Source organism: Apis mellifera, linkage group LG1, assembly GCF_003254395.2.
Source record: "Apis mellifera strain DH4 linkage group LG1, Amel_HAv3.1, whole genome shotgun sequence".
In the NCBI taxonomy this organism is placed as follows: Eukaryota; Metazoa; Arthropoda; class Insecta; order Hymenoptera; family Apidae; genus Apis; species Apis mellifera.
The window spans coordinates 2,227,035-2,239,643 of NC_037638.1; the positions used below are offsets into that span (position 1 = coordinate 2,227,035).

A 12,609-nucleotide genomic window follows, 5' to 3' on the forward strand; every position below is an offset into this window, starting at 1 on the left:
AAAGATATGAAAAAAAATAAAATAATATTTAATTTAATAATAATACAGTAAAAATAAATTATATTTTTAATAAAAATTTTTTATATTGTTAATATTATGTATCAATTATTTACGTAAGTCTATTATATTAATAAAAATTATTAGAAATTAGAAATTTAATATTAAATTTTTATATACACAGATGGCACTTCAGTTGCTATCAATGTATAGATGTTTCCCATCTCTATCATTTAAAGTTTGCTTTCTTTACCTTTTATTAACGCAACTAATCGAACGTATTTTCCTTGTTGAGCGTGTACCACGTTTCGTGTCGTAAGACTTAAAGGTAAATATTTATATTTAAATATAATTTATAGTAAATAATATTATATATTTTAAATATATTATGTATTAATATATAAAATAATGTAATTTATTTTTAACATAATATATTATAATTCACGATGATTTACGATTATTTTATTACGTTGATATTATTATTCATATGCATCAATTTTTCTAATATGAAAAAAAATATACTTATTTATTTTTCATTGTTTTATTATTTAAATATTGTTTAACTATTTATAGATATTAGAAGCAAATATCAATAAATTCATTCAATCAGTTTCAATTTAAAATAATATATAAAATCTAAAAGTAATATTTAATAATGAAAAATTAAGTAAAAAATTATATTTTCTTTATTATCTGTTGTATTTTAAACATAAATATAGTATATTTTTAAATATATTTATATTATATGATGATTCAAATAATAATCACCATCTTTCGACTGAGAACTGTGATGGTAATTTTTACTGAAAGCAATTGATCAATATGCAATGCAAATTATAAGTTTAAAACAAAATTCAAACTATATTTTTTATTTCAGAATGCGTTACGTGGCCGCTTATCTTTTAGCTGTTTTAGGAGGAAAAACTTCTCCTAATCAAAATGATATTGAAAAAATTTTATCATCTGTTGGAATTGAAACAGATGGTGAAAAACTTAAAAAAGTTATCGCAGAACTAAATGGAAAATCAATTGAAGAACTTATTTCGCAAGGTATAGCTTTTTAATGAAATTCAATATTAAATTAATATGTAAATATAACATAGAATATTATATTATAAAAATTATATATCAATTATTTACAGTAATAATAAAGATTTTGTTGAATTTAAAAATTAATTTTTAATTTTTAAATTTATAATTTTTAATTTTTTCTTATTTCTTTTTTTATGTAAATAAAAAAGATTTTAATTTCATTTTTTATTTTTTTAGGAATGGAAAAATTATTATCTATGCCAGTTGGTGGTGGTGTTGCAGTTAGTGCAGATGCTGCACCAGTTGGAGGTACTACTGCTCCAGCTGAAGAAAAGAAAGGTATATATATATTTTATATATATATATATATATATATATATATATATATATATATATATATATATATATATATATAATATTTTAATGTAATTTATGTTTTACAGAAGAAAAGAAACCAGCAAAAGAAGAATCTGAATCAGAAGATGATGATATGGGTTTCGGTCTTTTCGATTAAATAATTCATAATAATATCTGTATAATAACTATTTGTAAAATCTATATTATACAGTTTTGACAAGATTATTCGAAATAAATTATATTTTTAATTTATTAATATGTAATTTACTTTTTTATATATACAAATGAAAATTTCTTATAAGGTGGAATAATTATAAATATACATACTTCAAGATGATTTTCTGAATGAAAAAATACAATGACTTCGTTATGTGTATATATATATATATATATATATATTTACCCAAAACCTTTCAATTCTTTTAAAATCAAGATATATTTTAATTCTATTGTATTGTGTAGATATGAGTTATAACATAATTAGATGCAAATTTCTACATAAGAAAATTCGTAAATATACAATGAACAACATATACCACATGTACAATTGTGCGATTCTCGTAGCTTTATTCATAGTAAAGAGTGGGGGATAAAAATTGAAGAAAAGAAGAACTGTTGTTCGAGAAATTTATTATAAAATTCAGTTGTCTGCTTTTATATTAATGAAAATTTAAATTAATATAATTATAACAATAATTATTATTATTCAATATTCTATTATGTATTTCATATATCGTTACTATTTTGATGTGTTTACAAACGTTTAGTAATATCAGAATATAGGATCGATCGGAACACTTTTGTACTTAAGGAACTATTTTTAGACAGAGGGGCGGTCATTGGCGGCCATGATGGGTGTCAGCGGCAAGTAGTGACGGCATTCACTTTGCGTCAGTTGGTTTTGTGCGCTGATAGTTGGACTGAGGTTTTTTGATTGAGAAGCGCACCATAAGCCAAAACAGTTGTACATAAGAAAGATAGACAGCCGCGATAGATTTTTAATTAGGTAACCGCGGCTGGAAAACCTCGAAAAATTTTGAAAAACATCAGAAAAATGACGCAGTTACTACCCATAAGGTTTCAAGAACATCTCCAGGTAGGTGACCTGCTTTCATATTCAATTCTTCTATTATTTCGATATGTCGTCAAACATTTCTATTTATATAAATTGTATTTTAAATTTTATTTTATATTTTTAATGTTTTTTTAATAAATGTCTGTATTGTCATTTATTACTAGTAGTAAAGAAATGTAAATTCCGTTAAAATCATTTCAAATTGACATTACTTTGACAGATATAATATGATTGTATGTTTCTTTATTTATATAAATTTTAATTAATTTTTATATATTTTAATAATCGAATACATACGTAGAGGTTAACTAATCATAGCATTATTATATATGGTAATGTTGGCGAGAAAAATAAATTGATTTTTTTTCTATCAATGAGGCCACGTCTACTCGGCATATACGCCCCTTATTTCCGTTTTTATATATCATGAATTTTATAATTAAATTGTTATTTCTTTATGATTTTATGATAACAATATGAAATTGATTTGAGATTCATTCCTTCAACCATTACTTTTTTCATAATAATAAGTTGTGATTTTTCATGAAATATATTTTGATAATTCATTATTATATATTTTTTATTCTAGATTTTAAATATATTATATTTATTTGATTTATCTATTTATTTTTATTTATGTAGAGTAAATCACAATTTATAATAACCTATATAACTTCTAAAGTACATGTTCTATGAAAAAATATTTTATATAAAAATTATATGATGTCAAAAGGAATATATAATGCTGAAAAGATTTTTTAAATAACCTATTTATACATAAGATATCAATGTGATCTTGAATTTTTAAATAGAATATATGTTCTTTCATATTGAAATTGAAAAAAGTAATAAATTTCTAAAAAAAATTTTTAATTAATCATTTATGTTACATTTAATAAATAGCAAAAATATTTTTTATAATTGTAATATGATTTTAATTATAATAGACATTTAAAGTGAAGTCTATAATGTTTTTTATGTTTTTTATATGCAATTTTTTAATAAAAAAATAGAAATATAAAATTTGCTTTTTTATTATTTGTTATAGTTGATTTTAATTTTTTTTTTATTTATTGCATAATAATTTATTTGTAATAATAATAAAATACTGGAATATAATATATATATATATATATATTGATAACCTATTATAATTAATTATAAGGTATTAGGTTAGACTTTATTTATAAACATCATTATAGAAAATTCAATATTCTTTTATATAACACATTTTAAAAGAAAAAATTCAAGTCACATTAATATCTTTAAGAAAATATTTTATTTAAAAATGATTGTCTTAATATCATATATTTTTTTTTATTTTTTTTTTATATGATTTGTGATTGTGCTATTTAGATATTTTATTTTTATTAATGATTTTAAAAATGTTTTAGTATCATATTTTTTTTTTTTCATTTTTTTTTCTTTTTATATAATTTGTGATTATGTAATATTTTTATACAAAATAGAAAGAATATTTTAGAAATTACTTGACAATAATAACAAGTATTTTATTTTATTTGTTCATTTCATCAAAATCTATGAAATTTATAATTAAAGTTTGAGATAATTTTAAATAGATTAAATTAAGCTTTAGCATAAGTGAATTATCTTAAATTCAAATAATAAATAATAAAGATAATTATAATTTAACTTAATTGAACTTTATAATAATTAATTACAAAATCTCATTAATTTCAATGATTTTGATGCATTAGCAATATTTGAAATAATTTTTATTACCATTTGATTTTATTTTCAAAGAAATACAATTATGCTAAATTATTATTTTAAAATAATACAAAATAAATTAAAATTTAAGAATTTCCTAAAAATTTTTAATTTTAAGAAAATTTTTTAAAATTTATAAATTTAATATTATTTTTTAATTATTATCTTTTTAATTATTATAATCTATATTAAAATTACAAATTTTAATATAAAGAAATTGATATTCTTTATATTTTTTATCTATTTTTTTATTTAATTTGAAAATTAATATTTTAAATAAATTATTTTAAACTTATTTAAAAATAGAGAAAAACTAATTATATCGAATGAAATATATTTTTCAACATCAAGTATTATAGTTTGTTTTAGTTTTGATACACTAATTTTTATTTTAATAATAGAATAAATTTATATATTATATATTATATATTTTAGTAATTAATATTATTCTTAAAATAATTTAAATAATAATTAAAATTAATTAATTAATTATTTAATATTTTTTAATTTGTATATATTATTTTTTTCTTATAGCTTACAGCTGTTGGGATTAATGCTAACAATGTTAGCTTTAATACACTTACAATGGAATCTGATAAATTTATTTGTGTTCGAGAAAAAGTTGGCGATACTGCACAAGTAGTTATTATTGATATGAATGATTCTGCGAATCCTATCAGAAGACCTATTTCTGCAGATTCTGCAATTATGAATCCTGCGAGTAAAGTAATTGCTTTAAAAGGTAATAATTAATGTTTCTTTAAATTAAATTTAATATTAGACTTAGTAATATATTTTATTTTTATTTTTAGCAATGAAAACTCTTCAGATTTTTAATATAGAAATGAAATCAAAAATGAAAGCTCATACAATGACAGAAGATGTAGTATTCTGGAAATGGATATCTTTAAATACTTTGGCATTGGTAACAGAAACTGCAGTTTATCATTGGTCAATGGAAGGAGAATCAACTCCAAATAAAATGTTTGACCGACATTCTTCATTAAATGGCTGTCAAATAATTAATTATAGAACTGATCCAAAACAAACATGGTTATTATTAATTGGTATTTCTGCTCAGCACAATAGAGTGGTTGGTGCTATGCAACTTTATTCTGTTGAAAGAAAATGTTCTCAACCAATTGAAGGGCATGCTGCTTCTTTTGCCCAATTTAAAATGGAAGGAAATGCAGAACCGAGTAATTTATTTTGTTTTGCTGTTAGGACAGTACAAGGTGCAAAACTCCATATTATTGAAGTAGGTCAACCTCCTGCTGGTAATCATCCTTTTCCAAAGAAAGCAGTAGATGTTTTTTTCCCACCAGAAGCTGGAAATGATTTTCCTGTTGCTATGCAAGTTAGCTCAAAATATGATGTTATATATTTAATAACAAAATATGGATATATACATATGTATGATATTGAATCTGCTACATGTATATTTATGAATCGCATATCTGGCGAAACTATTTTTGTTACTGCACCACATGAAGCATCTGGTGGTATAATAGGGGTAAATCGAAAAGGTCAAGTATTATCTGTATCTGTTGATGAAGAAAATATAATTCCATATATAAATGGAGTATTACAAAATTCTGAACTTGCATTACGAATGGCTGTAAGAAATAATTTGTCAGGAGCTGAAGATTTATTTGTAAGGAAATTTAATTTACTTTTTCAAAATGGTCAATATGCAGAAGCAGCCAAAGTTGCAGCAAATGCTCCAAAAGGAATACTTCGAACTCCAGCAACTATTCAACGATTCCAACAGGTTCCAACTACACAAGGACAAACATCGCCCTTGTTACAATATTTTGGAATACTTCTAGATCAAGGGCAATTAAATAAATATGAATCTTTGGAATTATGTCGTCCAGTGCTTGTACAAGGTCGTAAACAACTTCTTGAAAAATGGTTAAAAGAAGATAAATTAGAATGTAGTGAAGAATTGGGTGATTTAGTGAAACAAGCTGATCCAACTTTAGCTCTTAGTGTTTATTTAAGAGCTAACGTCCCTAATAAAGTTATACAATGTTTTGCAGAAACTGGTCAATTCCAAAAAATTGTATTGTATGCTAAGAAAGTTTCGTATACTCCTGATTATATATTTTTGTTAAGAAATGTCATGAGAATTAATCCAGATCAAGGTGTAGCATTTGCCCAGATGTTAGTTCAAGACGATGAACCTTTAGCTGACATTAATCAAATTGTGGATATATTTATGGAACAAAATATGGTTCAACAATGTACAGCATTTTTATTAGATGCTTTGAAAAATAATCGACCAAGTGAAGGAGCTTTACAAACACGACTTTTAGAAATGAATCTAATGTCTGCTCCACAAGTTGCTGATGCAATTTTAGGAAATCAAATGTTTACTCATTATGATAGAGCCCATATTGCACAATTATGTGAAAAAGCTGGTTTATTACAACGTGCTTTGGAACATTACACTGATTTGTATGATATTAAGAGAGCTGTAGTACATACCCATTTACTTTCTCCAGATTGGCTTGTTGGATTTTTTGGAACATTATCAGTTGAAGATTCTTTGGAATGTTTGAAAGCAATGTTAACTGCTAATATAAGACAGAATTTACAAATTTGTATTCAAATAGCAACAAAATATCATGAACAGTTAACTACTAAAGCATTAATAGGTATTTAAAATTCTTTATATTTTATTTTAATCATACTAATTTATATTATTTATATTAATGGTTTATTTACTTAATATTTTTATTACTTTTAGATCTATTTGAAAGTTTTAAATCATACGAAGGATTGTTTTATTTTTTGGGATCTATTGTTAACTTCAGTCAAGATCAAGAAGTACATTTTAAATATATCCAAGCAGCTTGTAAAACTGGCCAAATTAAAGAAGTTGAACGAATTTGTAGAGAAAGTAACTGTTACAATCCGGAACGTGTAAAAAATTTCCTTAAAGAAGCAAAATTATCTGATCAATTACCTTTGATCATTGTTTGTGATCGATTCGATTTCGTACATGATCTTGTACTATATCTCTATCGAAATAATTTACAAAAGTACATCGAAATTTATGTTCAAAAAGTAAGTTTCATTATTCATATCTATATGATTTGATATCAAAGTTTTAAATTTTATAATTGTAATAAAATTATAATAACTTTCTTTATTCTTATCTTTGATTTTATCTTATAACTTCGATTTTATTTTAGGTAAATCCGTCGCGTCTACCTGTTGTAGTCGGTGGTTTATTGGATGTAGATTGTTCAGAAGATATAATAAAAAATTTAATTCTTGTGGTACGTGGCCAATTCTCTACTGATGAACTTGTAGAGGAAGTTGAGAAAAGAAATCGTCTAAAACTCTTACTTCCTTGGCTGGAATCTCGTGTTCATGAAGGTTGCGTTGAACCTGCAACACATAATGCATTAGCAAAAATATACATTGACAGTAATAATAATCCAGAAAGGTTCCTTAAGTGAGTAAATATAAATATTTTTTAAATGTATGAAAAAAATATTTTATATAAAATTCTAAAGTTTTTTTATTAATTAATTTTATAGAGAAAATCAGTTTTATGACAGTAGAGTAGTAGGAAAATATTGTGAAAAACGTGATCCACATTTAGCATGTATTGCATATGAGCGTGGTCAGTGCGATCGGGAATTAATAAGCGTATGTAACGAAAATAGTCTTTTTAAAAGTGAAGCTAGATATTTGGTAAGACGTAGAGATCCAGATTTATGGGCTGAAGTTCTCCTCGAAAGTAATCCTTATAAAAGACCGTTGATCGATCAGGTCAGTTTACGATATAAAAAGATAATAAAAATACAGTAAATAATAATAGTAATAATAATTTTTTTAAAACATTTAATGAAAATTTTTCTGATTTATATATATATATATATATATATATGTATATATAATTTTATGTAATTATTATGAAATCAGTATATTATTTTTTATAGGTTGTACAAACAGCTTTATCAGAAACACAAGATCCTGAAGATATATCAGTTACTGTTAAAGCATTTATGACCGCTGATTTACCTAATGAATTAATTGAACTTCTCGAAAAAATTGTACTTGATAGCAGCGTATTTAGTGATCATCGTAATTTACAAAATCTTTTAATTTTGACGGCAATAAAAGCTGATCGTACAAGAGTTATGGAATATATAAACCGACTGGATAATTATGATGCTCCTGATATTGCTAATATTGCTATCAATAATGAATTATATGAAGAAGCTTTTGCTATCTTTAAAAAATTTGATGTAAATACATCTGCTATTCAAGTTTTAATTGAGCAAGTGAATAATTTAGATAGAGCTTATGAATTTGCTGAAAGGTAAAGTATAATAAAACAAAATTTCAAATAATTACTGAAAAAACATTAAAAAAATAATATAAATAAATTAAATACAACATAATCAGTTAAATTATTATAATTTGATAAAATATATAAATTAGTTGAATTATTATAATTTGAGAAAATTCTGTAAAAATAATATTTGTTCTCATAGATGTAATGAACCACCTGTATGGTCTCAATTAGCCAGAGCACAATTACAACAAGGTTTAGTTAAAGAAGCTATAGATAGTTTTATTAAAGCAGACGATCCATCAGCATATGTAGATGTAGTAGAAACTGCTCATCGAACTTCTCATTGGGAGGATTTAGTTCGTTATTTACAAATGGCTCGTAAAAAAGCACGTGAATCTTTCATTGAAAGTGAATTAATTTATGCATATGCAAGAACAAATAGACTTGCAGATCTTGAAGAATTTATTTCTGGTCCTAATCATGCTGATATACAAAAGGTTTCAATTTTTTATATATATTTTATATATTTTATTTATTGTTATATATTATTTTCAAAATAAATAAATTTATATAGAATATTAATATATTCTTTGAAATATTGATTCTAGAAACCAAAATATTGGTATACAAAAATATCTAGTTAAAACTTATTTATTAAATTATGAATAATTGAAGCATTAAATAAAGCAAAACAAAAGTAGAATGAAATCACTATTTCTATTATTCTAATATTCTAATATTTTAATATTTTAATATTCTATTGTCAGTGCAATTATATTCCTGTTTTGCTTCATCTAATATGAATTTAAATTGTTTATAACTTAATAAATAAATCTCAATTTTTTTTTAATATTTTTTTAATATTATGTTAATATTAAAAATATATGTTAATATTCTGTATATATATATATATATTTAAATTTATATTTTTTATTTTTAGATTGGTGATAGATGTTTCGATGATAAAATGTACGATGCTGCTAAACTTTTATACAACAATGTATCGAATTTTGCACGATTAGCCATTACACTTGTTCATTTAAAAGAATTTCAAGGTGCCGTTGATAGTGCTCGCAAAGCAAATTCAACTCGTACATGGAAGGAAGTTTGTTTCGCTTGTGTGGATAGCGGAGAATTTAGATTAGCACAAATGTGTGGATTGCATATAGTCGTACATGCTGATGAATTAGAAGATTTAATCAATTACTATCAAGATCGAGGGCATTTTGAGGAACTTATTAATTTGTTAGAAGCTGCATTAGGGCTTGAAAGAGCACATATGGGAATGTTTACTGAATTAGCTATACTTTATAGCAAATATAAACCTCAAAGAATGAGAGAGCATCTTGAACTTTTTTGGTCTCGAGTTAATATACCAAAGGTATATATTATTAATATATATTATTAATTACATAAAAAGTATTTAAATATGAAAAAAAAATAAAAATATAATAAAAATAAATTTATTAATATATTCATTAATAAAATATACAGGTACTTCGTGCTGCAGAACAAGCACATTTGTGGGCAGAACTTGTATTTTTATATGATAAATATGAAGAATATGACAATGCAGTTCTTGCAATGATGCAACATCCTACTGAGGCATGGAGAGAAGGTCATTTTAAAGATGTAATTACTAAAGTGGCAAATGTTGAGCTTTATTACAAAGCTATACAATTTTATGTTGAATATAAACCTTTACTTTTGAATGATATATTACTTGTACTTGCTCCACGCATGGATCATACGAGAGCAGTTGCATATTTCAAAAGAACAGGACATTTACAACTTGTAAAACCTTACTTGAGATCGGTTCAAGCGTTAAACAATAAAGCAATTAATGAGGCATTAAATGGTCTACTTATTGATGAAGAAGATTATCAAGGACTCAGAACATCGATTGATGCGTTCGATAATTTTGATAATATTGCACTAGCACAACAATTAGAAAAACATGAATTAATTGAGTTTAGAAGAATTGCAGCATATTTGTACAAAGGAAATAATAGATGGAAACAATCAGTAGAATTGTGTAAAAAAGACAGATTATTTAGGTAAATTCTACTAAAATCTTTAAAATTTTATTTATATGATTTTTTATCATTTATTTTTTATTAATTCAACAAATTAATTATTATATTGTTTAAATAGAGATGCTATGGAATATGCAGCAGAATCTCGCAATCCCGAAGTTGCTCAAGAATTATTAGAATGGTTTTTAGAAAGAGGATCAAAAGATTGCTTTGCAGCATGTCTATTTCACTGTTATGATTTACTTCATCCAGATGTTATTCTAGAACTTGCATGGAGACATCGTATTTTACATTTTGCTATGCCATATCTTATACAAGTAGCACGGGAATATATTACTAAGGTAATATTTTATTTATAATTTAATATATTTAATTATTGTTGTAAAATTATATTAATGATATATATTATTTTAATAGGTCGATAAACTAGAAGAAGCTGAAAGTCGACGTATAGAAGAAACTGATCATCAAGAACATAAACCTATGATTATGCGTAAGTATTTATTTCTTTTTTTAAATTTCATTTTAAGAAATTAAAAATTGGACATTTCTTAATAATTTTTATAAAAAATCTTATAATATAAAAATTACTTTAATAAATTTAAAAATTATTATTTCTTCATTTAATAAATTCTTAAAAAATAATTTTTAATTTAGTAAATAAAATAATTATCTTGAAACAGTAAATATATTTTATAATGTATTATTAATACATTAATAAATTTTAAATTTTATAGCGGAACCTCAATTAATGCTGACAGCAGGACCAGGTATGATGGCACCTGGTTATGCACCACAAGGTGTATATGGCGCACCACCACAAAGCGTTTATGCACCAACTGCAGCAGCATACCAAGCTTATGGTATGTGAAATACAATGTGCTTGAATAACGGAGATCAGCAAAATCTACTTTTCTATAATATCTAGGTAAAAAAAAAAAAAAATATTTCAATAGTTCACAATTATTAAATGCTAAAATAATATCATAAAAAAAGCGTTGCTGCAAAATAATTGTAACATAAATAAAGATAATGAATTCAAAATAAACAAAATATTTAAGCGCGAATTTTTAGAGTTTATGAGTAAGATTTATAAAATAATTAATTTACTGTTAAAATAATTAAAGAATACACATTGATCATTATAAAAAATACTTAAATATTTTGCAAATACACATCATATAACAAATTTTTAAACAAGAATGCAATAGTAATTTTAGTAATTCATATTACATTAAAATATTCTACCAATTAAATTGGGTTATATTATATTATTTTATAAAATAACTACACATAATTTCACTGATATATCCATATATTGTGTACGTATGTGCCTTTATTTAAGTATCGAAAAAAATTTTAGTTTAAGATAACATAAAATTAACAATCTTAAAAAAAATACTGTTGTAAGTTTCAATTTAATAAAAATGTCACGAAATTACAAAGTGCTTCCTTTTTAATAAAAAAGAAGAAAATTGAACTAGAAAAATGTGTAAGTGATTATTAAAATATTTAAATTAATAAAAACAATAAGTACTCGAAATTGATATCTAATAATATCTATCAATGAAAAATAAAATGGTAAAAATATTATTCTATATAATTTGTAGTAATAAAAAAGAATCTATTTATTTAGATTCATTAAAGATGTTGTTGTCACAATCAAATGTATAAGCCTCAAAACATTTAGCAAGATAAATAAAATGAATGGCATATATCAGTACATCAATATAACAACAATTATAACAATAAATAAAATAATAACAAAAAACAAAGCTGAAAACTTTGTAAACTGTATGTAATGTATTTAGAAATTTAAATATAGTAAAATATAAAATATGTTTGTATGCCTATCATTATACATTATTTAAGTTTAGTATCTGTGTGTGTTATTGTTGTGGCATGGATAATAACAAATTTAATAGCATTTGTTCAGATAAGTATAAGCAGTCAATGTGAAATATAGAATAGTATTATATGCTCTTCTAAAAAAAAAAAAAAAGAAAAAAAAAGAAAAAGAATAATACTGAAGGTAGCTCTCTGATATATTCTTATTATACAGAGAA

At 23.4% G+C, this 12,609-nt stretch overlaps 2 protein-coding genes and 1 non-coding gene across 3 annotated transcripts; all 3 read left to right on the top strand.

The window, feature by feature from the left end:
* The first annotated feature begins 174 nt into the window (after window positions 1-174).
* On the top strand, window positions 175-1,638 carry LOC725884 (60S acidic ribosomal protein P2). Its single transcript, XM_001120364.5, has 4 exons — window positions 175-325; window positions 875-1,047; window positions 1,267-1,368; window positions 1,473-1,638. Exons 2-4 carry the CDS (start codon window positions 876-878, stop codon window positions 1,541-1,543), a joined length of 345 nt encoding a protein of 114 aa, XP_001120364.1. The 5' UTR covers window positions 175-325; window position 875; the 3' UTR covers window positions 1,544-1,638.
* LOC113219419 lies at window positions 738-812 on the top strand. Its single transcript, XR_003306548.1, has one exon. It is a non-coding gene; the product is annotated as a small nucleolar RNA Me28S-Am982 (small nucleolar RNA).
* Window positions 1,639-2,212: 574 nt separating the features above from the next.
* On the top strand, window positions 2,213-11,528 carry LOC550716 (clathrin heavy chain). Its single transcript, XM_623108.6, has 13 exons — window positions 2,213-2,482; window positions 4,727-4,934; window positions 5,005-6,852; window positions 6,945-7,264; window positions 7,393-7,658; window positions 7,744-7,978; window positions 8,149-8,531; window positions 8,707-9,004; window positions 9,448-9,888; window positions 10,002-10,564; window positions 10,662-10,884; window positions 10,961-11,036; window positions 11,281-11,528. Exons 1-13 carry the CDS (start codon window positions 2,441-2,443, stop codon window positions 11,412-11,414), a joined length of 5,037 nt encoding a protein of 1,678 aa, XP_623111.3. The 5' UTR covers window positions 2,213-2,440; the 3' UTR covers window positions 11,415-11,528.
* Window positions 11,529-12,609: the final 1,081 nt, after the last annotated feature.